The sequence below is a fragment of the Melanerpes formicivorus genome, unplaced genomic scaffold (genome assembly GCF_026170545.1).
Source record: "Melanerpes formicivorus ecotype bairdi unplaced genomic scaffold, bMelFor1.0.p_v2 SCAF_2, whole genome shotgun sequence".
NCBI classification, from domain to species: Eukaryota; Metazoa; Chordata; class Aves; order Piciformes; family Picidae; genus Melanerpes; species Melanerpes formicivorus.
In genome coordinates, this window is record NW_027142354.1 from 7,886,143 (window position 1) to 7,913,916 (window position 27,774).

General features: G+C 40.9%; 1 protein-coding gene across 1 annotated transcript in view; it reads left to right on the plus strand.

The window, feature by feature from the left end:
* EYA4 (EYA transcriptional coactivator and phosphatase 4) overlaps nucleotides 1-27,774 on the plus strand; it is a 183,362-nt gene that overhangs the window by 68,922 nt on the left and 86,666 nt on the right. Inside the window, exon 3 of the mRNA XM_068149808.1 lies at nucleotides 23,747-23,796. Coding sequence (XP_068005909.1) covers nucleotides 23,747-23,796 — 50 coding nt within the window. The remainder of the gene's footprint in view (nucleotides 1-23,746; nucleotides 23,797-27,774) is intronic.

A 27,774-nucleotide genomic window follows, 5' to 3' on the forward strand; every position in this document is an offset into this window, starting at 1 on the left:
AACAGATACTTTTTTCTTTGTTTTTTTTTTTCCCGTGGAAACTGACTTTGCACATTTGGGGAATTTATTTCTGTTCTTCCGAGCCAAGGGTGAGGTAAGGATATGATGGATTTTAATTTGCATTCCTGATGAAAAATGTCATGTAGTGATAAAATGGGAAATAGAAGTCGGTTATTAATGGCCCAGTCAGAGTGTATTCTGAAAATGAGATTTTTTTGTTTTCATTTCTGTAGTAGCAGTTTCAAACTTGTGATTGGAACGCCACACTTGCTCATAGTAGCCCTAGAGCGCAGTAGTTTAGATAGGTCATAGGACTGAATCTGTCATGGTCTTCAGGAGCAGCTTTTTCTTAAGAGTGGAGGTTACTTGTTAAGTACTGCAAGAAATAAAATCTCTCATTTTGCAATATGCTGTGAATGCTGCATTTGGTCAAATCAGAGAGCAGTTCATTGGTATGTTATTCAATACATTATTGTAAGATACTTAAAGGCCACTATGCTGAAACAGGTGTCTAGACTTACACTGAGTTTAACTTCATTGACCGTAAACTACATATCTGTGAGTACAAATAAAATTAATTCAATTCAGTGCTGGTTCACTAGAGTCTATTTAGCCTATTTCTCACATGATTAGACATTAGTTTGGAAAAAAAAAATGCTGAAGTGCAGTGATGCTAAAGCACCGGACCTGGCCCCTCAGCGTTCGCTTTAGCTTTCTCTGTAATGTTATCTGTCAGTTATCAACTGTGAGTTTGTATTTCAGTCTTCCTTCATTGTGAATTTGTTTCAAACTTTGGAATACTATTTGCAGTTGCACAGACTGTTCCCTGAGAATAAGTTCTAAATAAACCCTTGCTTCTTCAGAAAGTCCCTTCATGTGTGCCGCTGTTCTATTCAGCCGCTGTTATTGATGCTTTTCTTTACCTTGAGGTCCGCATAGCAGGCAAGCAGTGTCGCTGCCATGTTGCAGTCAGAGGGCCATGATGGGAGCTGGCACAACGATTACTGCTACTTAAATGTCCATTTCATTCAGGGAAACACGGGAGGGGTTTACTGTGGCAGTGCTGTTTTATTATCCTAGTTCAGCAAGCAACGTCCCTGAGAAGAAAGGGCAACCCAGTTTGGTTGATCTGTAAACAGTGAATGACTGCTGCGGGGAACTGTAGTGTGTAGGGATCACAGGTTGGAAGAAAGGTATGATAAATTATTGCAGCCAGTAAGTTCTTCAGGTTTTTTTGTGCTTGGAGTCTGGTGAGCAGCAAGCAGGATCCAGTTACGTGTTTCTTTTCTTGGACTATTCAGTATTTTCTGAAATACATTTCAGCTAAACAGCTCTTGACTGTCTCGCTACCTTCCGTGCTATTGTAATTTCTTCTACAATAAATCAAACGTGAATTTGGAAAAGTTACATAAAGCAAGCAGAAGCAGAATTGAAAAATGGAATTCTTTCCAAAGCATTTCTCCAAAATAATTGGAGATTTATTGAAGTGCTTACTATAGCTTGTACCATTGCACAGCAAATCAAGTCGCATCAACTTTGTATGAAATGTGGATATTCTCAAGCAAAAGAACTGGAATTCGGCTTTGTGGAAATACCTGCACGTCTGTGCGCTCATGCAAACGTGTGCACGTACTGTAGTGTGCGTACAGGGAAGAAAATGAGTCTGTTACAGACACAAGAAGTCAAGGTTATTTCATAAACTTGTGTTCTGATAAAATGCCTGAGTATATTGTAAATTGGAAGAAGTAACTGAAAACCCACACTGCATACCCTCTGCCTCATCCACATGCTTGCCTATCTTTTTTAATCTTTAAGGGTTTGTTATTTTCTTTGCAAGTACCTATGCTTAAACTTTATTTAAGTTCCATTTACTTGGTGAGAATACAGGAAATAAGAAGTGCTCTTTTTAAAAAAAAATCAAACTGTAAAATTTATTTAGGAAATATCTTTAGAAGGGATTACATTTGTACATACATCATTTCAAGATCTTTAAATAACAGGAGACCATGGGTGTATGGCCTTTATGCATGAAAAGCGTGCAAGTAGTTCGTAGAATTTAATGCTCAAGTTAATACACAGCTCACTTGCTTTTTGCATTTTATTGTATAAACTTTATTTCCATAAATTTTTATTTTTTTAAAGAAGCATACATTTCTGTAACAGCCTAACAGGAAATGTAATATCTATGTGGTGTGTTTTGTTGGTTTTTATTTTACCTCTACTCTATGCAATATTTATTTGTTCTCCTGATACATGATTAAGCAGTATTCAATTATAAGTAAAGATCTGAAGGAAATGCAAATTAAAAGCTAATTTTAAAATTAATCCCACCTTAGACTGAAAAGGAGGCAGTTAAAAATGTATGTATTGAAGAACCTGCATTGATCTTTAAAAAAACCCCATAATTACGTTGTAATTTGTGCTGGATTGAGTAGAAAGTGGTAGTCGGTATGCCAGAGCTGTAGAATTTGCATACATTTTTTAGCTAGAGTGAATTAAATATTTGCTTCCTAAATACTAAATGTGTTCTCATAGCAAATCTGTAATTGTTCTTCGAAGTTAATTTCAGGAATGTTTAAAAGTTATTAACTGAGCTTTGCAGTTATATAGCTGTGGCTGATCATCTGGTATAACTGGTAATAAAACCTTTTTGGCAGGTAGAATAATCTGAGGTGATTTCACATAAACAGAGATTCTGTATGCACTGTAAATATTTGCATGCATGCTCAGAAACATTTTGGAGTGTGCTTGCATCTATGTTTGAACAGCTCTTCTTATCAAGAGCTTTCTTCTGGATAAAAGGAATTATCTCATGATTGAGCTGTTGCTGTACTTCAAGTGTTTGTAGTGCTATTCCAGGTGAGCTCTGCATTCAATTAGAGTCACAACTAAGAACCAAATGTACATGTTGCTCTGAACATTCAAAATGTTAGCTCCTCAGAAGAACAGTTTAACTTGATTGATACTTGGATTTTAAAGCAAATAAGGACTAATTTTTGCCTGTGGCAAAAAATCTTTGAAGTTTCATGCCTGTTCTGAGGCCGGATTAGTTAAGCAGTAGGACTGGGGCTGGGACTGTGACCCTGTTGCGCTTGGCAGGTTGTGATAAATGGGGAAATCTTTCTTAACCTCGTGGCCAAAACATTCCAGGATCAGGTTGGGGAGACAGAAGAGAAGGGAGAGGGGGGTGGAAAGATGCAGGAGACTTGGCACGTTAAAGATGGAGACAAAGGACACTTGCTTGCGTGTCTGAAATAGGGCTGATTGTGCACTTGCGGGAGGAAGTACTGCTGATGCTCTGCGATATACATTATTGTTGACCTTGGTATATGAAATTCATCCTTCTCTATGAAGCTGTCTCTTTACTTTTGTTTTTAATGCTTTCAAAGTTTAGATAATCTTTGTTGTTATATTGACCTAAACTAAAGGGGCTTTTTAGTCAAAGGTACGTGTGTATAAACCCATCCAAAATAAATTGGAAGAACTCCTTATTCCAAGTAATTGCCTGTTGGTTAAAGAATTTGCTGGAGGACTGCAAATGTAAGTGGAGGGGTATGAATTTGGAAAAAAAAGCAAAACAAAAAACAAACCTAACAACAACAAAATGCACAACTAGTTAATTAATTGCTTCTGGATACCTAGTTTAATTATTTTGTTTATAGAACATTTTAATAAGTAAAATATACTTTTATGTGTATTTTCAGTTATGTATTTCAATAGAGTAGTTTTAATGAACAATCTGAAAAATTCTTTCAATATGCCAAAAAAGGGTATACTAGTATAAACCAGTCAGATTTTCAATCCTGAAAAAGAGAGGCAAAAATGCCTGATATGTGTGAGCTGAAATACGACTTACTGGGTGAATCATTTTTTTTCTGGCATTTTAAGAGCAGTGCTATCTCTGATACTGTCTCTGTTGACTAATGAGGAAAAATATTAGATGATAGTTTGTGTTTTATTTGCACGTTTTCTACTGTAAAGAAAGCTACTCTGGCTAATGCTCAGAAGTACAGCATAAAGGAAATTTTTTAAATGGCAAATAGTTTTAGTGTGCTTCATAACTGTGGCTGTTGTTGTTACTAACATACATAGGATCCCTGTGTATAGATAACTTAATCATTTATCCCTTGGTGGTTAATTTCTCTTAATGACATTTTGAAACTGATAGTAATCAGATTTGTAATAAATGTTGTGTTGTAAATGTTTCCTGGAGTTTACCTATTTGTTACCATTTGAATAATTAAGTGTCTATTACATGTATAAAAAGTAGTCTCGCTAAGTATAGTAACTATATGTACATTATGGGTATTAGGTTTTCTTGTGCACTTGTTAGAAATGATTTTATCTGTAGTTTGATTCTGGTAAATTATTCTGTTTGAAAAGGAAAAGTCTTCTTCCATGGAAGCATTTTCTTCAGTTTTATTGAAGCGTTCTAGAGGCACTGGAAATAAACCAACCAAAAAGTAAATAAATGTGGTTGCATGATGATACAAATGCATACAAATAGGCTTTAGATTATATCCACTTGTTTATGAAATGTCATTCTGCAGCATTCTGTGTCATCTTATCTTCCCTTTAAGAAATTATTGTTTCACAAGTTAGGCAACATGTAGACCATAAAGAACAACTTATTTCATTGTGACTCGAGGTCTCTTCCAAGCTTAGCGATACTGTGATACTGTATTTTGAGCAAAAAACACTTTCCTTCATCCTTACTCTAATAAAAGTAGGTTGCCAAAGATTTTGGTTATCTAGTGTAGTTTATTAATGTTATAGTATCTGCTATAAATTATTGTTACAGTCCTAATCAAATTAGCTTCAGTAATGAGGAAGATTAGCAATGTATGAAAATGAATAAAAAGTGCAGCTGTTCACTGCAAATGTGCAGGCGAGTCACTTGGTAATTTTCAGGGTGAATGTGATATGCAAATACTTAATACCCTCTCCTCCTATTTCCACTTTTTTTTTTTTCCTTCCCCAGTTTTGAACATTTTGGTTTTAATTTGTAACATCATTTGTGTATGTTTTAAGTAGGTGGTCTTAATTAGAATAGGTCCAGTGCGTTGTACAAAAAATATTAGTGTTGTACCATTCGCTGATGACCTCAGATTTGGTTACTTTTGTAGACCAAATTATTTGTTCAGGTTCAGATAGATACTGTCTGTTGAAAAGTCAGATATGCATTGTTGAATATCTTTGATGTGCTACCACTAGAAAAAAAAAATGCCAGGAAATAAAGGGGGGTTGGTTTGGTTTTGGCTTTTAAAATCTTATTTTATTTTAATAATGCTTTAACATGGTCTTCATCTAATTCCCATCTTTCAGTTGATAATGGGTAGGCAGGTGTTGAGCCATAATAGTGTTCATGTTACCTGCTCATATTACCTCCTTCAGCCTCCCTCCAACCTGTCTTCTTGCTCTGCCCACCTGTTGCTTTTTTGCATTAATTGAGTCTCCTACAAAAGCATATTCACATACTTAACTTTTTCATTCTGAATCATTTCACTGAAGAAAATGGGCCTAACCAACACATTTCTGTTTAGACTTAAGCTTAAGGCTTTATAAGCTTCTCTCAAGCTTGACATCTTTTAGCTCAAGCAGTGCCTTTTGCTAAAGGACTTAATACAACATCGCCTCAGTTAACTGTTGTAACCTACCCTGCAAGGGCTGAAGCAAGGTGAAGGCACCAGTGGCAGCCCATGCCAACCAGGGCAGGAATGGGTCATTTTCGGCAGCTACTGCAGCAGTCATGAACAGCCTCTTTGCATTCCCAGATCTCAGTGCATGTACTCAACATGGAGGTATTAGTGCCTTTGAAGGTTGTGAAGGAGATTCATGAACAACTGCTTATAATCAACAACCATCGATTACTTTAGTCAGAAAGGGCAAAGTTGTCCTGACAACATTTAGAGCAGGATTTTTTCTTTAATCAAACACACTGGAGCTAAAGAAGCTGACATTCCAAAGTGGTCCTAGCCTGCAGGGCCAGTCAAGCCTCCCCATTCCTGATCCCAGTTGCAGAAAAATTGCCCAATGGCCAATTGCAAGACCATTTAATTGAAGTTGACACTTTAGACTATGTACAGTCTGAATTCAGGTCAGGATGTGGAACTGAATTTCTTTACTACTTCACAGAATCAGAATTGTTTAGGCTGGAAAAGTCCTTTAATACTAAGCTGCTGAAGTAGGTCCAGAGGAGGGCCATGAAGATGATGAGAGGGTTGGAGCATCTCCCCTACGGGCACAGACTATGATAGTTGGGGCTGTTCAGCCTGCAGAAAGATAGGCTCCAGAGAGACCTTACAGCATCTTTCGACTGCCTGAAGGGGGCCTACAAAGAAGCCAGAAAGGAACTTTTTACAAGGGAATGAGAGGAAATGGTTTTAAGCTTGAGGAGGGTAGATTTAGACTGGATATAAGAAATAAATTCTTTACAGGAACAGGTTGCCCAGGGAGGTCCTGAATGCTCCCTCCCTGAAGGTGTTCAAGGACAGGTTGGATGAGGCTTTGAGCAGTCTGGTCTAGTTGAGGATAACCCTGCCAATGCCAGCAGGCTTGGAACCAGATGATCTTTAAAGTTTCTTCCAACCCAAAACATTCTATGAAGCTAAGAATCATCAAGTCCATCCATTAACCTAGCATAGCTGAGTCCACCACTAAACCATGTCATTATGCACCATGTCTTAAAGATCTTCAGCTATGGCACCATGTCCTTGGGAAGCCTGTACCAATGCTTAATAACCTTTACAGTGAAGAATTTTTTCCTAATATAATCTAAACCTCCCCTGGTGCAACTTGAGGCTGTTGCCTTGTGTCTTCGCTTGTTACTTGGGAGAAGACTGACCCACACCTTGCTACATTTTCTTTCATGTAGTTCTAGAGAGACCTTAGGTCTCCTCACAGCCTTCAAACTAAACAACCCTAGTTCTCTCAGCCACTCCTTGTAAGACTTGTTCTCCAGTCCCCTCAGCTTTGCTGCCCTTCTTTGGACACGCTCCAGCAACTCAATGGCTTTCTTGTAGCGTAAGCCCCAAAAGTGAGCACATTATTCAATATTCAGCCTCGCTGGTGCCTAGTACAGGACAATCACTTCCCCACTCCTGCTGACCACACTTTTTCTGATACAGGGCTGCTCACTGGGCCTGATCCTCTGATTATTCTGTATGTGCTGTGTGATGGTACTTCAGCTTCCCCAGCACTGAGGTCAGACTGACAGGTCTGTAGTTCCCTGGACTGTCCTTCTAGCAGTTCTTAGAGATGAGCATCACATTTGCTAATTTCCAATCAACTGGGACCTCCTCTGTTAGCCATGACTGCTGATAAATGATGGAAAGTGGTTTGGTGAACACGTCTGCAAGCTCCCTCAACACCCTTGGGTGCTTCCCATCCAGCCCCACAGACATGTATCTGCCTAAGAGGTATAACAAGTGGCTAATCATTTCTCCTTGGATTATGAAGGCTTTATTCTGCTCCTAATCCCTGTCTTTGAACTCAAGGGTCTGGGCATCCAGAGAGCAAGTGGTCTTACTATTAAGGACTGAGGCAAAAAGGGCATTAGTACCTCAGTCTTTTCCTCATCCCTAGTCACTGTTTCCCTGCACATCCAATAATGGATAGAGATTCTTCTTAGCCCTCATTTTGTTATTAATGTATTTATAGGAACATTTCATTGTCTTTTATGGCAGTAGCCAGATTAAATTCTAGTTGTGCTTTGGCCTTTAAAATTTTCTCCCTGCATGATCTCCTGACATCCCTCTAGTTTCCCTGCATTGCCTGCCCTTTCTTCCAAAGGTTATAAACTTTCCTTCCTTCCTGGGTTCTAGCTTAAGCTCTCTGTTCATCCAGTCTGGTTGTTTTTACAAGTCTATGATCTGTGACTATGAATATGACAATGATCTATTGATCTATGAGTAATAGTCAGTTACATTTTCTTGTCTTTCTAGTACTCTGTCCCATCACTGTCCACTGATTACAGTTATCTGTCCTGAGACATGAAGAGGGATCCAGAGGATGCAGAAGTGACTTGAGTTCCTCTTAATAGATACACACTAAAATATGTAATGAAAAGCTGCAGTACATCACTAGTTTTAATCCTTCTCTCCTTTCCACAAGGACCAACATTTCTCCTGATTCTGTATGACATACATGTGCTGGACTGGCCACACAGCATGGATTGTGATGTCTGATACTGCAGGTGGTGCACTGATCTACCATTGCACCTGACTCATATATGCTATATAGCTATATATGCTTGGGAAGAGGCTGTCAGAGAACAAAAGTTGGCCAAGAGAGTATTGGAGCAAAAGTAAAAGTGGTACCGGTGAAATATTAGCTACACTTGGAAGAGTTTGTCTACTGTGTTTTGAATAATTCAAGTCTCAGGCTAGGAACTTTCTGTGGATTATCCATAAACCAGTTTATGAATGCAGCTGAATCCACATGCAATGCTTTCAGTGTACACAAACTACTCGATCCCATTCTATCAGACCACGATACAAGTCTGGTATTCATTAATTCTTAACTGAATGGATGTATTGAGCTTTTATGAAGTCTTGGGTGCTTGAAAACTACTTAATACAGATCTTGCCTTAAGTCAGGCTGTTGTGAACAAATTTAAGTCTGTCTTTTCCACTAATCATTTCCTGAACTTTTTGAATATAGTTCAAAAACATAATCCTTGTCTTTAAAGTCCCTTTTAGCTCTAGCATGAAGAATGCAGCTGATGAGTACAGTGCTCCAAAACAGAGGATACTAAATCTAGTAGTATTGTAGGCATTTCTTACTCAGTATTGACGCATCAGTAACTGAAGTCTCAGTGGAGCTAAGAAACACCAGATTGTTGACCAAGAGTAAGGCACATTTTTGGTGGCTGAGCTCCATTAATCTTAGCATGTAGCAATACATGTATTTACACTGAGGGTGGTGAGAGCCTGGCCCCAGTTGCCCAGAGAAGTGGCAGATGCCCTGTCCTTGGAACAATTCCAGGTCAGGTTGCCTGGGGCTCTGAGCAACCTGCTGTAGTTGCTGACTGCAGCAGGTTGGACTAGATGACCTTTAGAGGTCCCTTCCAACCCAAACCATTTGATAGTTGATATATTAAAAATATAGAAGGCAATCAAGAGTATAGGGATGGAAAAAGGACTTCTCCACTAAACCAGAATAATTTACATATAGATGTATTTCATCATCTGTGGTGAGAATAAGCAGTTGGCACATGTGTGATCATGTTGTTTGCTGCACTTGGGTATCAATAATCTAGACAGAAACCAGGATGATGAAGAACAGAAAGTATCAGATGATCAACGAGGCAATTTCTTTACATTTCCTTTTAGTGAGGGATGGAAAAAATGTGTCAAATGTTCTATGATCATAAGGAGGAATGAGACTCTTTTCTGATGAGGCAAAAGGCTCAGGAGAGAAGTTAGCCTTTTGTTTCTGTGGATGTCGAGGTGAGGAGAAAGTTCTTCACTGAGAGAGTCGTTCGCCATTGGAATGGGCTGCCCAGGGAGGTGGTGGAGTCGCCGTCCCTGGAGGGGTTCAAGAGGACATTGGACATGGTGCTTGGTGCCATGGTCTAGTCATGAGGTCTGTGGTGATGGGTTGGACTTGATGATCTTTGAGGTCTCTTCCAACCTTTGTGATACTATGATGTCAGTATATAAGCTCTTTGGTGAGCTAAGGGGAAGCTTCATCGTAAAGGGCGCATCAGCATCTTCAGACAGAGAACCCTATGACAGAGATACTTAGCCTGTGGCAGAGAAATCATCAGCATTAGCAGTAGAAACACACCATACTGTTGCTGATACAAGATGGTTTCCACATGGAAAGAAAACAGTATGTTTCATCATGCTTTAAGGCACAGCGCTATATGCCTTTAACAAAATAGCTTGATGTATTTGCAACATGGCCAAGTTAGCACAGCCATAGGAACATTAACTTTTGAACTTCCTGACTTTCATTGCTTTAAATTTCAGCTTCAAAGTTTGCCTTTTCTTTTTTTTTTTTTTTTTTTTTTCCCCCTTTGCATTTATTGGCCCTGGATAGTTTTGAAAAGCAGGAGGACAGAAAATAAGTTCAGGATTTCGGGGGGTGGGGAGGCACTGAATGTTATGCATATAGCGAGTGATGACTTACTAGTCCTTTGAATATAAAATGATAGCTGCAAAGTAGTTTTGATACAGCTAATTTGCTTCTGATATTTCTGTGGCGCTGAGGAATCTCAAGATTAAATCTAGAAAGCACTGCACAGCATGGCTCTTTTCCTGCGTTTTGGTATGTTTCCTCCTGAGGAGAGATCAATGATACCTGGGAGTGCTAAGATTTAAAAAGCAAACATTTAAAACTAATAAAGATTATGTGATTGCCGCAGACCTGGAGGAGATCATGGAACTACAACTAGAGTAAAAACAGGAAGCGTGGGTTTTTTTTTCATGTCTAGATTAAGAAGAGTATCTAACAAGCTGATTTCCAGTTTGGAGATGCCTGGGAGGCACTAAGGATATGCTTGCATATTCAGCTGCACTGGCACATACCGCTGATTTGAAAAGGCAAAAAGAGGCCACAGACTTGTCTTTAGTGGTTTTTATTAAAAGAGAGAGAAGAGGAATGCAAGTGAGGGGGGGGAAAAAAAGAGAGAATGAGAGATTTCCAGTGCTAATGCTGTAGGATTGAACCTGACTTACACAATAAATGATTTCCAGACCGGTGGAGCTTCCTTGCCTTTGCAGCTCCTGAATGGGGAGTTAGTTCCTTTTGTTTCTTTCTTTCTTTCTGGGAAGAGAGCCAGACTGATAGCCCATCCTCCCAGCAGGGCAGAGGAAAGTGTTGTGTGAGCTCTGTGCTATTAGGTAACCCAGACTGAAACAAAAAGTGCTATTGTGGTGTGGCATTTGCCCTGCCTGCCCTACCAGTTAAGGGAAGGAATATTTCCTTCTTTCATCTTACACAAATGAACAAAAAGAAAAGAAGAATGCCAGTTCCCTCCTCCCTGTCCCCCCAAAGTCCATGTATAAAAGCATTTCAAAATGCAGTAGACAGTACTTTACTGGTTCCAATGGCTTAAATTATGACTTGACTGTCACACCCTCTGATATTTTTTAAAGTTCACTTGTGCCAAAAGCAATTTGAAATGTGTTTTTAAAATGCTTTCAGGTATAAAAGACTTGAAAGAAGCTTAGAGCACTGAACTGAGTGAACTCATTAATCAGGTTGCAAAAACAAACACGTAGCAAATCCTTCCACTAGCAAGAAAATACCAAAGAAGGGAAGTTTGACCCCAAAGATAGCATATGAAGGAGAAAAGTTGAGTCACTAAAGTTGTCTCAGATGTTATCAATTTATGTCAGAAATACAGCTTAATGAAACCTCCTTCCATTAAACTTTTCAGTAGAAACAGAGTTTTATACTGGATAAATCTGATTTAAGTAGCACAGAGGCTTGTGTCAGTGTTAAGACTGTGCAGGGTTTCTGAAAGAAACAATCATTATGGTTGACCTGTAAGTATGAAAAAGGCATTTACCTGGATTGATAAAATCCCTGTTTGCTTTACTGTCTATGGACCGTGCATACCATCAACAGCTCAAGTGTGTTGCTGCTCATCATTCCAGCATGGTGAAATAAGAGCTAAGGGAAACACAGCACCACTTTGTAGCCTCATGGCCTGTCTGTAGGCTGGTTCGTGTTGAAGCTTCATCCACGCTGTTCTCTAAAGAAGCTTATTACAGAAATCTAAAACATTGTGGGAGTGATGAAGAATGTCACTGAAAAAGGTGGAAGCATTTAACCTGTTAGGATATGCTTCGTAAATTGTAGATCCATCTTAAAAGGCTTAAAATCAATGACTGGCTCAAAAAATTTGAGACTCTAAAGCATGAAACTTCAGCAAGAGCTCTCTCTCTCTTCATTGATGTAGTCAGTGTTGCAGACAAATGGGATTTCATGGCAGAGTCAATGAGACACAGAGGTTGTGTTGGGACAATGGGCACTCTCTCATGCTCTGGCACTGCCATTCATTCCTATTCCTCAATGTCTTCCTCATTACCTGTCCTCTTCAGCAGTCAGCAGCTGTTATTCACAATTAATCTTAGCATAATTCCTCTCTGTCTGATATAGATGACTGCTATGGGTCAGGTAAAATAACTCTATATCTTTCTACTAGATGTAAAGGAAGCCTGAAGTGGCAAGCCCAGATAGACTTAGATGCCTGAACAGCAGGTATTTGATACTAGATGTATCCTCTCTGGATTATTTTTCATTGCAAGATAGATGTACACCACATAGTGTTGCAGATCAGAGTTGTTTCTGTGTTAGTCCAGGGAAAGGTGGGAGAGACAGAAGGAGATTGATGACACATTTCATCATGGACATAGAATCATAGAATCACAGAATCAACCAGGTTGGAAAAGACCTCAGAGATCATCAAGTCCAACCCGTTACCTAATATCTAACGCCTCATGACAACTAAACCATGGCTTCAAGTGCCATGTCTCATCCTTTTTTGAACACCTCCAGGGACAGTGACTCCACCACCTCCCTGGGCAGTGTATTCCAATGGCCAGTTACCTGTCTACAACCTCCTTTCAGCTAGTTGTAGATAGCAATAAGGTCTCCCCAAGCCTACTCTTCTCCAGGCTAAACAATCCCAGCTCCCTCAGCCTCTCCTCATAGGGCTTGTGCTCGAGGCCTCTCAGCAGCCTCGTTGCCCTTCTCTGGACACGTTCAGGAGTCTCTGTGTCCTTCAGCTAAGGGGCCCAGAACTGGACACAATACTCAAGGTGTGGCCTAACCAGTGCTGAATACAGGGGCACAAGGACTTCCCTGCCCCTGCTGGCCACACTGTTCCTCATACTGGCCAGGATGCCATTGGCCTTCTTGGCCACCTGGGCATACTGCTGGCTCATGTTCAGTCAGCTGTCAAACATCACCCCCGGGTCCCTTTCTCACTGGCTGCTCTCCAGCCACTGTGTCCCCAGCCTGTAGCGCTGCATGGGGTTGCTGTGGCTGAAGCACACGTTTCTTTTAGAAAAAGTTCTCATGTGTCTTAGTTCTGAACAAGACAGATGCTCTTTTACCTCTTCCAAAAGGGGTAAAAGAAAAAACCCTCCACACTAGATTGGATATAATTGGAAAGTTTAAATGGAAATGCTATTCATAGCTACATGCAACAGTACAAGAGCATATAAAATACAGAAAACCCATAGTCCACCTTGCCCATGTTTCTCCAAATACCTCCTTAGGACAAAGCTTCTCACAAGCCTCCCTCTAAATCAGGCCAACAAACCTAGGCCTTAAATGCTCTGCCTGCCTCCACCATGCCTCTACTCCTATACCAAACCCAAAATGACACAGCCAGAATTTGGCTTGGCAGCTCCAGGCCCCAGCTAGGCTGCAGAGGGACCTTGACAGGCTGGACAGATGGGCGGAATCCAACAGCATGAGATTTAACACATCTGAGTGCCAGGTTCTACACATTGGCCCACATGGGCTCCTCAGTTAAGGAAAGATGTTGACTTGCCAGAACGTGTCCAGAGAAGGGCAACAAAGCTGGTGAGGATTTTGGAGCACAAGCCCTATGAGGAGAGGCTGAGGGAGCTGGGGTTGCTTAGCCTGGAGAAGAGGAGGCTCAGAGGAGACCTTCTTGCTGTCTACAACTACCTGAAGGGAGGTTGTAGCCAGGTGGGCGTTGGTCTCTTTTCCCAGGCAACCAATGCCAGAACAAGAGGACACAGTCTCAAGCTGCACCAGGGGAGGTTTAGGCTGGATGTTAGGAAGAAGTTCTTCCCAGAGTGATTTGCCATTGGAATGGGCTGCCCAGGGAGGTGGTGGAGTAACCATTACTCGAGGTGTTGAGGAAGAGGCTGGATGGGGTGCTTGTTGCCATGATTTAGTTGACTAGATAGTGTTGGGTGATAGGTTGGACTCTATGATCTCCAAGGTCTCTTCCAACCTGGTCTAGTCTAGTCTAGTCTAGTCTAGTCTAGTCTATTCTGTTCTGTTCTGTTCTCCGGGCCCCAGCTGGCATCATTGCCAAGGCTGAACTAGATCTCACTCCCCCGCAAAGAGACAATAGCCTGCATAGCCTCCCAAGAGCAGAGAGGGAGGGGAAAAAGGGAAGAAGCAGCTTGTGCTTATAAAGGCTAGATGCAGGCATTCTAGGAATGAAAAGACAGTTTCCTGTGTCCACCCACTAGACTGGACTCTCTGGCTTTCAACTTCATGTTTTCTTTAAAGACACCCAGGCTCAAACCATAGCAGCATGGAAAATTGAATTGATGGTGGAACAGCAATGACGTCCTCTGTTCCCATCCCTTCCTTCCACCCCTGTGCTGTGCTACACGTTTGAAGTTCCCCCACAGTATTCAGTGTTCTTATTCCTCTCACCTCTTAAAGAAATGTATCTGGTGTCTTTAAATACAAAATGTTATGTGCTGTGCTACATAAAATATGAACATCAACTGTCTCCCTGATCCTTTCTCAGGCTGTGCCAGGGGAGGTTTAGGTTGGATGTTAGGAAGAAGTTCTGTACAGAGAGAGTGATTGCCCATTGGAATGGGCTGCCCGGGGAGGTGGTGGAGTCACCGTCATTAGAGGTGTTCAGGAGGAGACTTGATGGGGTGCTTGGTGCCATAGTTTAGTTGTTTAGGTGGGTTGGATTGGTTGATGGGTTGGATGCGATGATCTTGAAGGTCTCTTCCAACCTGGTCTGGTCTGGTCTGGTCTGGTCTGGTCTATTCTATTCTATTCTATTCTATTCTATTCTATTCTATTCTATTCTATTCAGCATTCTACTTTAGCATTGTGCTTCCATTAGGGAAAAACATCAGCATATTCAAAACTCAATTTTGATGAGAGTTGTCAATTTTAGTTGATGACATAACAATGTCATTACTAAGAAAATTGAAGAGGCTACTGAATAGCTAAACTTAGTTTAGGTGATAACCTGGAAATTTGTTTTCACAGTATCACAGTATCAGAGTATTGCTAAGGTTGGAAGAGACCTCGAGGATCATCAAGTCCAACCTGGGACTGAGGACTTGCTCTGAGCTGGGTTAGGAACTGGCTGGATGGCCAAGCCCAGAGAGTGGTGGTGAATGGTGTCACATCCAGCTGGTGGCCAGTCAGTAGTGGAGTCCCCCAGGGATTAGTGCTGGAGGAGACAGGGGGAGACTCAGGGGTGACCTTATTGCTCTCTACAACTACCTGAAGGGGGTTGTAAACAGGCAGAGGTTGGTCTCTTCTCCCAGGCAGCCAGCACCAGAACAAGAGGACACAGTCTCAGGCTGTGCCAGGGGAAGTTCAGGCTGGAGGTCAGGAGGAAGTTTTACACAGAGAGAATGATTGCCCATTGGAATGGACTGCCAGGGGAGGTGGTGGAATCGCCATCACTGGAAGTGTTCAGGAGGAGACTTGACAGGGTGCTTGGTTACATGGGTTAGTTGATTAGGTGGTGTTGGGTGATAGGTTGGACGTGATGATCTTGAAGGTCTCTTCCAACCTGGTTTATTCTATTCTATTCTATATAGCCTTTAATTTTACTGAAAGAATGCTTTAATAGTGGATTAAATGAATTCTATTGAATCAATGTTGTTTTCTCCTTGAAATTAAGTTGATTTATATACTACAGTCTTCCTCTTTCATTGTGATTAAACCTATTTCCAGATTTGCTGAGATACAGTAAATTTACTTCAGGATGTGATTCAGTTAAATATAGCTATGTGTAGTGCCTGCACTATGAAAAAGCATGGAAAACCCCATTTCTATTACTTCAAGATCTTTCACTCAACAATTTTAATCAGTGGTTGGGTTTTTAAGTCAGAATCCTACTTAAAATTTGATGGTGAGAAGCTATATAGTGTCATATTTTCATACACATCCATTTCATACTGCACTTTCATATAAACTGTTTATATATGTTATGAAATACTGTTAATAGGCTTAAGTAACTAAACCCTTTATGAGACCTATAGCATTTTAGCATAACAGTGATTCACTGTGAAAAATTCAGCTAAGTATTATCAGAAATTCCTGTAAGATCTTTCTGTAGGCATCTTCAGCATTTGTTTGTTTCTGTAGAAGCTTCACTGAAATTTTGTTGTCACAAGATATACATAGCTGCAGTATTATTCAAGATTAGCCATCAACAAAACGCTTACTTCTCAATGATATTTGTATATTTTCTTAAAATCTTTTTGAAAACCCAGAATGTTTTCAGAATTACTACAATTTGATGCTCAGTTCTAGCAGTGCATCTTTAAATTAGCCTTTGCCCTGGTTTTGTATGTCAAGAAAATGTCATTGTTTGTTTTATGTGTTAGCAATGAAGGATGTTGTGGCAGCAAAGGAAATCCTGGCCTGTATCAGGAATGGTGGGGCCAGCAGGAGCAGGGAGGTCATTGTGCCCCTGTACTCAGCACTGGTTAGGCCACACCTTGAGTACTGTGTCCAGTTCTGGGCCCCTCAATTTAGGAAGGACACCGAGACACTTGAACGTGTCAGAGAAGGGCAACGAGGCTGGTGAGAGGCCTTGAGCACAAGCCCTACGAGGAGAAGCTGAGACAACTGGGGTTGTTTAGCCTGGGGAAGAGGAGGCTCAGGAGAGACCTGTCTACAACTGCGGTCTACAACTGCTGTCTACAACTACCTGAAGGGTGGTTGTAGCCAGGAGGGGGTTGGTCTCTTCTCCCAGGCAACCAGCACCAGAACAAGAGGACACAGTCTCAAGCTGTGCCAGGGCAAGTTTAGGCTTGAGGTGAGGAGAAAGTTCTTCACAGAGAGAGTTGTTAGCCATTGGAATGGGCTGCCCAGGGAGGTGGTGGAGTCACCATCCCTGGAGGTGTTCAAGAGGAGACTGGACGTGGCACTTGGTGCCATTGTTTAGTAGTCATGAGGTCTTAGGTGACAGGTTGGACTTGATGGTCTTTGAGGTCTATTCCAACCTTATTCATTCTATAATTTTATGATCTTTGTTACATTAGGCATAGTGCAATCTCTATGCTAAGGATTTGGTTACAAAGCTATATATAGTGTCAAAGTCAGCATCTAAAAATTATTTGAAGGACAAGCTACTTCACTGTTCATTCTCACACATCTTGAAACATATTCCTCTCATATATTTCCATCACTCTGTTCTCCTGAGTGCCACTTCCTCCCTGGGACCATTCAATCAACATGATCCCTTTCCCTGGACAATGAATAGATTTTACCAGAGTAGTTTGCTATAGAGAATGATCCAGGCACTAGAAGTGTGCTTGCTCTGCCCACACTCCAGACCAATCAGAAGTGGTGTTAGCACAGGCTGAACAAGCACATAGATGTGCACAGAGATGTCTTTGGGCCTGCAAAGAGCACTTTTCCCTCTTCATTCATTCATGTTAGAGCTCCATAGCTCCACCACACAGAGCTGCTTCCTCCAGACCCAAAACATTTCAGGTTCTGCTCAGCCCTATTGCATGCCTGCCAGTTTGTGAAGGATGCTGAAGGCCATTTTTGATGCACTAGATGAGGGACCTCAGCAGATTCATTGCCAGAATAATTTACTGCTGATGTTGCAGGATTTTTGTGCTGTGCTTTATTGCAAGCATTAGAAGGGATTTCTTGACTGTGTTGCACTGTGAGTTTCATACCATGAGGGTGTGTGTGAGAATGCCTCATGGAGAAGGACCAGTTCATGTTTTAACATCTAGTGTAATGAGGTCCAATAAAATCATGTTAAAAGGATGTTAAGGTTGCAAAGGAAAACATCAGAAGCAAGGAAATGCCATAATTAATATGGTCTGTGGAAATACAGTCTCTTATGCATTATAGTGCAGCTCTTATTACATGACATACTAGGCTTTCCAGGGGATGTCTCCTTTTTTCACTGAATGACTGAATGTGTAGTGTTTTTATGTTCATCAGTATATATTTGTTATCCATGAAGCATCCAAAGTCCATAATTAATATAAAGAATTTGTCATGTCAATATTTCTCATATACCTTAATCAAAGTTCTTCAGTGTTTAATAAATACACCTTTTTTTTCCAGTGTCCTTCTAATATGAGACATTTAAACCAGTACTTGTGTTTGAAATCTGATGAACCAAGGCAAAGTTAAAGGTAGAAATTATATTAAACTACTGACAATCCCCCCCACTTTGAGTCAAATTAGACCTTCATCTTTCTGGTTAAACATAAGATTTGTACTCCATCTTATAAATTCAAAGTACAGTTTCCCATCTTGGGTCATTAACTAGGTCTGCCGCGCAGCTGGTTTAGCAGAATGAGCCTGTAATTCTGGCCAGACTGGTCACTAAAGACTTTACTAGTGAGTTTCACAGATATGTGATGAATGCTCAGGCTTGTGTTTGTGGTGTTAGTCCCAAATCTAATTAGAATAGAGGAGAGAAAATTATGCTGCCCTATCTCAGCCAGTCCCAGTACTCTTCCACTGCCGACATGCCAGCCCATGTCTGCCACTTTTTTTCCCCCCGACGTGCTCTCATCTGATTTTGCTCTCTTTGCTCTTTTATCTTCTGATTTTTTTCAAAAATTCAGGAGCCAGACTAGTGGACAAGAGTCCACTAACAGCACAGATATAGGGCTTTAAGAAGTTTATAATATTCTATTCTATTCTATTCTATTCTATTCTATTCTATTCTATTCTATTCTATTCTATTCTATCTAAAACAGATTTAGGCACCATTTCAGAGATGATGATGAGCGGAGCCACCATCCCTGAAGGTGTTTAAAAGACATTTGGATGAGGAGCTGAGGGACGTGGTCTAATGGTTGTGCACAGCGAGATGTTAGGTTATGATTGGACTTGATGATCTTAAGGTCTCTTCCAACCAGGAGACTGTATGATTCCTTGGACTCTCCTCATGCCCACTTCTGTCATTTTACCTCCAAACTTGCAGATGCTAGAGCTGCTCAGCTGCATAGTGATGTAACTTTTAAAATATGAATACAATAGCATGTTTTCTCAAATTTTTTTGGATTTGAAGATCTGTAGCTGCAATTGGTAACTTGGATTCTCAACATGCTTATAACTAAATGGTGAGAAAACCTGTGTAAACAGAAAGGGAAAAAAGAAAAACAGCAGAGTGAAGAAAAAGGTTCTTTTTATAGCATTTAACACATGAGAATGTAAATAAATGTGGTGTTAGTGAGAGTTCATTATTTTGAAAACAGGGCTGATTAAGAGGAAAAGCAGTGCAGCTGAAGACAAAGGAAACAATATTTAGTCTTTGATCAAAAGTATTCACAGTGATTTTCTGTTCAAGGGTGGCAGAGTTTTATGAATAACGAAATGTGTTTTGCTACTTGAGTAGCCTCCAAGAGAAAGGGTGTCCATTCCATATGGCCCCTTGAAAGAAAAGCACATGCCTGTTCCTCCATTAAGAAATAACATTGTTATTTATTAACTATTTTCTTTCAAAGAGGGACCCCAAAGATACACATGTAAGTTTACATTTGCTCTCAGAAGAAAAGCCTATATTGTGTGCTTGTGCTGCACACTTACTCAGGGAATGATCACAGATTAAGTGTATCATCTATACACCAAGCTGAAAATGTGAATTACTCTTTTTTAATAGTATGGTTTCCTGTGCAATATCTTGAGTGCAAAAATATCTTGAAAACAAAATACTCATTTCTCCCAGCTTCACCCTGTCCCCCACCAAGTTTGTTGCATTAATAATAATAGACCAGGTTGGAAGAGACCTTCAAGATCATCACATCAAACCCATCAACCAATCCAACCCACCTAAACAACTAACCCATGGCACCAGGCACCCCATCAAGTCTCCTCCTGAACACCTCCAATGATGGGGACTCCACCACCTCCCCGGGCAGCCCATTCCAATGGGCAATCACTCCCTCTGTACAGAACTACTTCCTAACATCCAACCTAAACCTCCCCTGGCCCAGCCTGAAACTGTGTCCTCTTGTTCTGGTACTGGCTGTCTGGGAGAAGAGACCAACCTCTGCCTGTCTACAACCTCCCTTCAGGTAGTTGTAGAGAGCAATAAGGTCACCCCTGAGTCCTCTCCAGGCTAAGCAACCCCAGCTCCCTCAGTCTCTCCTCATAAGGATTGTGTTCCAAACCCCTTACCAACTTCTTTGCACAGGAGGTGAGTATTTTTGATAGAATTGGTCCATATTTTTGCTTCTGTTTTTGCTTTTGTTTTGGGGTGTTTTGCTGTTTTGGTTTTTTTTTTGTAGTCACCACACAGAATGTAATCTTCCCGTCATTTCAATTACTTTATGATGTTAGTCAGTGCAAGATGCAGTGGCAGAGTGAGCAGGGAAAGACAACTCATCTGTGAGTACCCAGCTATTGCCTAACTTGGACTTCTCATCCCTACCCAGTAAAACCTGTCATCTTAGTATAATATGTATGTTAGAAGTACTTGGATAGTGATAGTATATGTTTGAATTATCTTTGAGCATCTGGCCCACCACAGAACCTGCCATCATTTTGCAAAATCAGGGTGTTGGGATGTGCTGGGCGTCAGGCTCTCCAGCAACTGATTAAAGCCAGTCGCTGAACTTTTCTGTCCTGGGGAATGAGATCTGAGCCCCATCACGGATGTGACAGACAGCGTTGCTCGTGTCAACCACATGAACAGCAAAGGAGTTGGAAAGGAATTACAAATGCCAGTAAATTTAGCAGCAAGGAGATACCAAAAATAGCCTGGAAGTGAATATATGCTAAAGAGACAAAGGAAAAAAGCTTTTCTGGGATTTAAATAAAGTAGTGCTGGGCCCCATCCTCTTTAACATCTTTATTGATGATCTGGATGAGGGCATTGAGTCTGTCATCAGTAAATTTGCTGATGACACCAAGCTGGGGACAGGAGTTGATCTGCTAGAGGGTAGAGAGGCTTTGCAGAGAGACCTCGACAGGCTGGACAGATGGGCAGAATCCAACGGCATGAGATTTAACACATCCAAGTGCCGGGTTCTGCACATTGGCCACAACAACCCCATGCAGTGCTACAGGCTGGGGTCAGAGTGGCTGGAGAGCAGCCAGGCAGAGAGGGACCTGGGGGTGCTGGTTGATGGTAGGATGAACATGAGTCTACAGTGTGCCCAGGTGGCCAGGAGGGCCAATGGCATCCTGGCCTGCATCAGGAACAGTGTGGCCAGCAGGAGCAGGGAGGTCATTCTGCCCCTGTACACTGCACTGGTTAGGCCACACCTCGAGTACTGTGTCCAGTTCTGGGCCCTCAGTTTAGGAAGGACGTTGACTTGCTGGAATGTGTCCAGAGAAGAGCAACGAAGTTGGCGAGGGGCTTGGAACACAAGCCCTATGAGGAGAGACTGAGGGAGCTGGGGCTGCTTAGCCTGGAGAGGAGGAGACTCAGGGGTGACCTTATTGCTCTCTACAACTACCTGAAGGGAGGTTGTAAACAGGCAGAGGTTGGTCTCTTCTCCCAGGCAGCCAGCACCAGAACAAGAGGACACAGTCTCAGGCTGTGCCAGGGGAGGTTCAGGCTGGAGGTCAGGAGGAAGTTTTACACAGAGAGAGTGATTGCCCATTGGAATGGACTGCCAGGGGAGGTGGTGGAATCGCCGTCACTGGAGGTGTTCAGGAGGAGACTTGACAGGGTGCTTGGTTGCATGGGTTAGGTGATTAGGTGGTGTTGGATGATAGGTTGGACGCGATGATCTTGAAGGTCTCTTCCAACCTGGTTTATCCTATTCTATTCTATTCTATTCTATTCTATTCTATTCTATTCTATTCTTTTTAAATCGTGCCAATGACGTTGTTATAGTTTATACTTTCAAATTTTATAGTTCTGAATACATTTTATTTTTTGATACTTGAAATTATATTTTATGTATAAAATGAAAATTCTTTTTCTGGCCAAGTCCCCCTGTAACTTTGTTGAGGCAATCTCCTTCTGAAAGTGCCTTCTGCCTATCAAGGAAGGGCTATTTTAGGGGTTTTTTTTGGAATGGTTGCCTGCGATGTTGACACTCAGTACACTAATTTGAATGAATATTTCTCTTGTTTGGCTACTAAACCACAGTGCGGGGTTTTTCTTGATACTTGATCATATGCTTTTATCCCAAGTGTGTTGCTGTATTTCAAATGTAGCCTTGCTTTAATAACAAGGTAGTGAACATAAAACTACAGCAATGATGTTGGCATCTGAATGTTTATGAAACAGTGCCCATCAGTTCTGGATTTCTGCGAGTCTTCACTTTTTCTGATGCTGAGCCATGGCATAAATCATATGTCTCCATGGCACATTACGACTACAAAGTCCCACACAGCAGCACAGGAGGATCAGTGAAGAAACTATGCCAGAGGAGGAAAATCAGTGGTGATGAAACTGAATAACTGGATAGGTTGAAAGATACTTTGTAGTATAAATTAAGCAAAACATAATTAGTAGATGGTTTGTGTTTGCAACTTCTTGAGTGTTTCGAGTGACACCTGTTAACAATAACAAAGACTGTTCTGAGTTGTCATAATGGGGAAATTTTCATTATTGCTACTGAAAACTGTTAACTATGAATAACTGTAAGCAATCATACTGTGGGTTTGGGTTTTTTTTCAGTATCTAGAATACAAATGAAGAATAAAAATTGACATCCATAGAACTGTGCTTGTACTCAGATGTCTGTAAGTGTTGTTGCATGACATTCAATTATTTAGGGAAAGTAGATAGCATTAGCCTAATCCTTTCTTCTGTTTGAGTTGGTGGCTATTTTGCCAGGGACTTCAATACAAGTAAGTCACAATTTTTCCCCTGAAATGCTTTTAGAGATGGGGGGGAGGAAAAAATGTATATAAGAATCTCTTGGTGTGAGGTATCGCCAAAAACCTGTCATTGCACACGCGCTGGTTGTAATGGGCATGTTCTTTGTATTCTGTCAGTCACATCAAGTGAGTCTGGGTGACTGTGATATTTCTAGATGGTTTTAAAAATGGAGTTTTGAAACCTCCCACTCAGCCCTGAGTTATGCATTAGCACACAAGTGAGCAAAATGTTTATTTTCTTTTTTCGCTGCTGGAAATACAAGAAATTTAAATTGCCAGAAGGTTCAATTAAATTTTTGCAGGAAATCCAGAAGATTCTAAGGAGATACGTGGTCTGCAAGAGAGCAGTTTTCTATTTCTGTTTGAATTTGATGGATTTTTGCTTTTTTTCCCACTTTTAATTAGCCTACAGCAACCTATTGTGAAGGTTAAGCTGGAAGGGGAAATGCTTTCTGTATTATTATGTATTACAGATATAAGTGAAAATGGTCTGCGTGTTCATTGATGTCATAGGAAAATACAGTTAACATAAAGTTAGCAGATTCACAAAATGAAAATTAATGTATGAATTATTTAGCTAACGCTGCACTTTGCCCCAGAATCTGGTGTTTATTATTGTGAGCTTTAGCAGGAAACAGAAGCAGCATCAACTGGGAAAACATTTCTTTACTGAGCTGAGAACAGGATGGCTTTCTCGTTTCCAAGTGGGGAACCTGGTTCTTTGGTTTCTTTGTTCCTAGTTAGACTACTCCCAAGCTATTTTAGCTGAACATTTTACATGCTAATGGAGCCTGGGTTAGTGCAGTTGGCAGCTGTTCTTGGGATAATAATGAAACACACTGTTTAGTGCTGCATGCTGCTGCTGTAAAATGCGGGAAGTATTTTATAGAGATCATGGTGAGTCGAGCTGGATCCAGTTTAAGCGCTGTAAGTGCATGAACCGTGAGCAAGGAAGTTGTTTCACATGAGAGTAACTGGCACTTGTTTACTTTTGCAGGTAAAGAAACCGTGTACGGAGTCAGATGGTTCAGAGCAACAGGATCCCAGGTATGCTACTGGAGGGCAAATGCTGACTGACTGCAGTGCAGTGACAGGGCATGAGGCAGAGCTGTGCTACGGATAGATAGCCTCAGGGTGTGAGACACATGTTTCAAAGAACAAACGGTTGGATCAGTTTTAATGGTTTTCACGCCGGAAGGGGTTTTGTTTGTTTGTTTGTGGTTTTTTTTCCCCCCTTTCCCCAGTTAAAGATGTGAGATAGCATTTCATTTGTTGAGTCTAGATGGTGTCATAGTGCTGAATTATTCTCCTCACTTAAAAAAACAAACCCAAACAAATCAAATTAAATAGTGTAGGGAAATTTGTGTAACCAAATCTCACTTTCTTCATTTATCCCTTTTCTGCAGAACCGAGTCTTGAGGTTTAATGATAATACAGTTTATTTTCAGTGTGGGAAATTCAGTCTTTATTTGAGAAAATTCACCTTTTTCAAAACTTCTCTGTTTTCACCCACAAGAAAATGCCCTGTGTTCATAAGTTGGGAAGGGTCCACACATTCTGTAAAAAGAAACTTTGCAAACACAATGATTTTCAATTTTCCTGTACCTGCAAAAAGGAGAAAAGGAAATGGATTTAACTTCTATGTTTTGCACATGTGTGTATGTGTATAGATAATTTTGAGCAGGTGAAGCAGTATTTGAGATGTGCCGTTCAATGTGCATCTTCCTGTTGATTAGTGAGATGCTGAACTACAGTGGATGATTCTCTTCAAATTTTGGTAGTTTGTAGTACTTGCTGTCTAACTTTGTCTTGCTTCTGCTCAGAAGACCTGTTTCAGTTTCACAGAAACTCAGAAGCTTTCATTACAAAAGGGCAGCTACTAATCAAACCTGACTTCACACTAACTCTGTGGTTAAAACTGAGAAAAGTCAAGTAACTCAAGAGTTGCCTCCCCATCCCATCCCTATGTCTTTGTGCCACTGTTGCAGCAGGATCTGGTGGGGTTCTCCTGCAATATCCAAAACCCATGTAGTATCTGTGGCTCGAGCTATGCTGTGCACCACCTGGTTTTCTTTGATTAGCTCATATCAGTTATTAATGCATTCTTTCATTTAGTTTGGCAAGAACTGAATGTGTGTGAGTACAACATTCAATGTCCATGTATACTTCTAATGATGTCAGTAGCAGTTTTGCCCTGGACTTCAGTGGAGGCACATTTCAGTCCCCATTTAATAACTCACCAATGCAATATATATCTCTTGTGCTGCCGCTTTGGATTAAAATGTATTATAAAGTTCAAGTTTGTTCCAAGTACTTTGAAAGCACAGAGAATCCCAACTTAACAAAACACACTGTGCATGTGCACAGTTTTAAATGTCTTCCTTGTCCAATGAGGCTGTAATGTTTCAAGCCTTTAAAAATTATGAAGTCTGTAGTCTGATGTGGTTTTGTCAGAGTATGATACTGCAGCAAACCTGAGGACACAGAATGCAGCATGCTGGCATTACCTCTGCACATCAGGATTTTCCTTTTAAGCTGTTGTTAAATTCTTGGTACCAAATCTGAGGAACAGGATTTCTCCCAAGTGCAGAAGGGAGCCCATGCTTTGAATAGTCAATCTGTTGGCTACATCTGTTAGTTTCATTTTTTTCAGAGATGCCTTTTCAAACAGAAATGTTTTTCACTTTGAGCTCCACAGCCTCGGTTTAAGTATATCTCAAATACGGTTGAAATTAATGTTCCTGGCCTGAGTGTGTGCAGTGCTGTGTAAATACACAGCCTGAGGCAGAATTTTTTGGTCAGAGCTCCGTTGGCTATGTGACTTTGGTCTTGCAGGGTAATCTCTGACAGACCTTTGGCTGGAGTGGCGCTAGAGGGCACCGCGCAGCACATAAAGCTAAAGCCTCCAGCAAGGTAATTCTTCTCTAAACAAGGCTTAAGTGAAAACATTTCACATAAAGTGAAACATCAGCATAAAAATGAATGCTGGAGACACAGCCTTACAGAATAGCTCCTGACTTGGGACCTAAGGCCAATATCATTCATTTATTTAGCTAGCTTTATAGTCTGTTGGTTTTGGATTTGAAACTATTACAATAAATGCAGATGGAAAGTGTTTTTACAGTAGGGAAGTAATTAAATTGGGTGTGGGAACTTTGTCAGAATTCTTGGAGTGACATATGTGTATCAGCAGATTCTTTGTCTTACTTGGCTTTGGTTTGTCTTTTAGAAACATTCAAACTGCAGATGTGACTAGTAAATTTTTTTCTTTAAGAGAATTTACTTACCTATGCAGCATATCAAAAAATGATTTCCAGGAGTATCCAGCTATACATACAGTAAAGATTAAACTTGCCAGCATTTATTTAGATATAGACTGGCTCTTACCTCAATAGACAGGCAAGCTGCACAGACAAAGAGGGAACTGGGGTGGATAGGTGAGTTAGTAAACACAGAAGGAAACATGCATGACCTCAGTGTCTCCATCACAATTTTTGATTCATAAATGACTTTGTCTTACAAATTCTTTCAAAGGCTCTTGGGAGTTACAATCTGGTGGTGTGTACTTCAATCCACAGATTTTTAGATATTTCATGTAAATGGTGGTATTAAACCTAATCATAGTGGTACTGGGCCCATATCACTATTATGGTAATTTGTAATAGAAACCAAATTTACCCTGCAAATCAGACTAGCCATCCAGTTGTGCAACAGCCATTTCTGTGTGAGACAAAGGCAGTAGATGGTTGGGACTTGCCAACTTTTGTACTACAGGTGTGGGTGAGGCAGGAGTAATTTTCACGGGTGACAATTCTGGCACACTGACCCTGTGTCAGAGTCACTAGAGAATTTAGGAGAAGTTCCTCTGTTCAGAGCCTATAAACATACATTGCTTGTAATGTTTGTATATAATGGATAAACTTTAAAATGGTACCAATCCCAGGTATTCTGAATGACTCCTTCATTAAATTTAATAGCATACAAGGATTGCTGAAGTCTGGTGCAATGGAAGTTAGCTTTTGTGATTATTAATGAGCTCTTTTTTAACATAAATAGTCAAATAAGCCATTTTAATTCTAATAAGGGAGCATTTTCTTATCATAGTATCATTCAGGGTTGGAAGGGATCACAAGGATCATCCAGTTCCAACCCCCCTGCCATGGGCAGGGACACCCCACACTAGATCAGGCTGGCCAGAGCCTCATCCAGCCTGCTCTTAAACACCTCCAGGGACGGGGCCTCGACCACCTCCCTGGACAACCCATTCCAGGGTTTCACCACTCTCATGGTGAAGAACCTCCTCCTCACATCTAGCCTGAATCACTGTAAGCTGCATTCAGTCTCATACCTCTAGACCTTGCTGTGGAAATGAGTTAAACTCTAGAATATGTGTGATTCTGAAATCTGGGGAAATGAGAAAGAGCAAGCCCCAGACTGACACTCAGCCACAGCGCATTGGTTGTGGCCACACATCCCAGGACAGCATCCTTTTCCAGAGAACAGACTACTCAATGAACATCTCTGCTACCCTCAGATCCTCTTTTCCCTCTTACCAGGCCATCCATAGACTCCACCATAAAACCAGAGTTGCATCAGAAGTTGAGATCTAACAACAAATAGTGGGTTTTCTGGGCTATAAAATTAAACAGGGAGGTGAGAAATGGGTGGGAGGCAGAGTAAGTCCGTGCAAATGGAAATTCAACAGGGTCTGCTGCTTATTCCTCAAAGTCCCTGGATTATAGGGTGAAAAAAATACTTTTTTGCCTTCTGGAGAGCATAGTAGAGGCTGCAGAAGAATGATGAGATTTTTCTAACAGCTGAGACACAATTTCTTTTTTTCCTGGAAAGGTAAAGGGAAAAGTCCATATATTTCATATACTTTCTGCATTTAAACTGTGACCTTTATGATATGAAGATAATATCTAGGGGTGAAAAAAGGGAAGCTTGTAAGATTTTGACAGGTAGTTTTGTACACTTGGGATGAAAATTGACTGATAAATTAGGAAACTACACAGTGGTATCAAA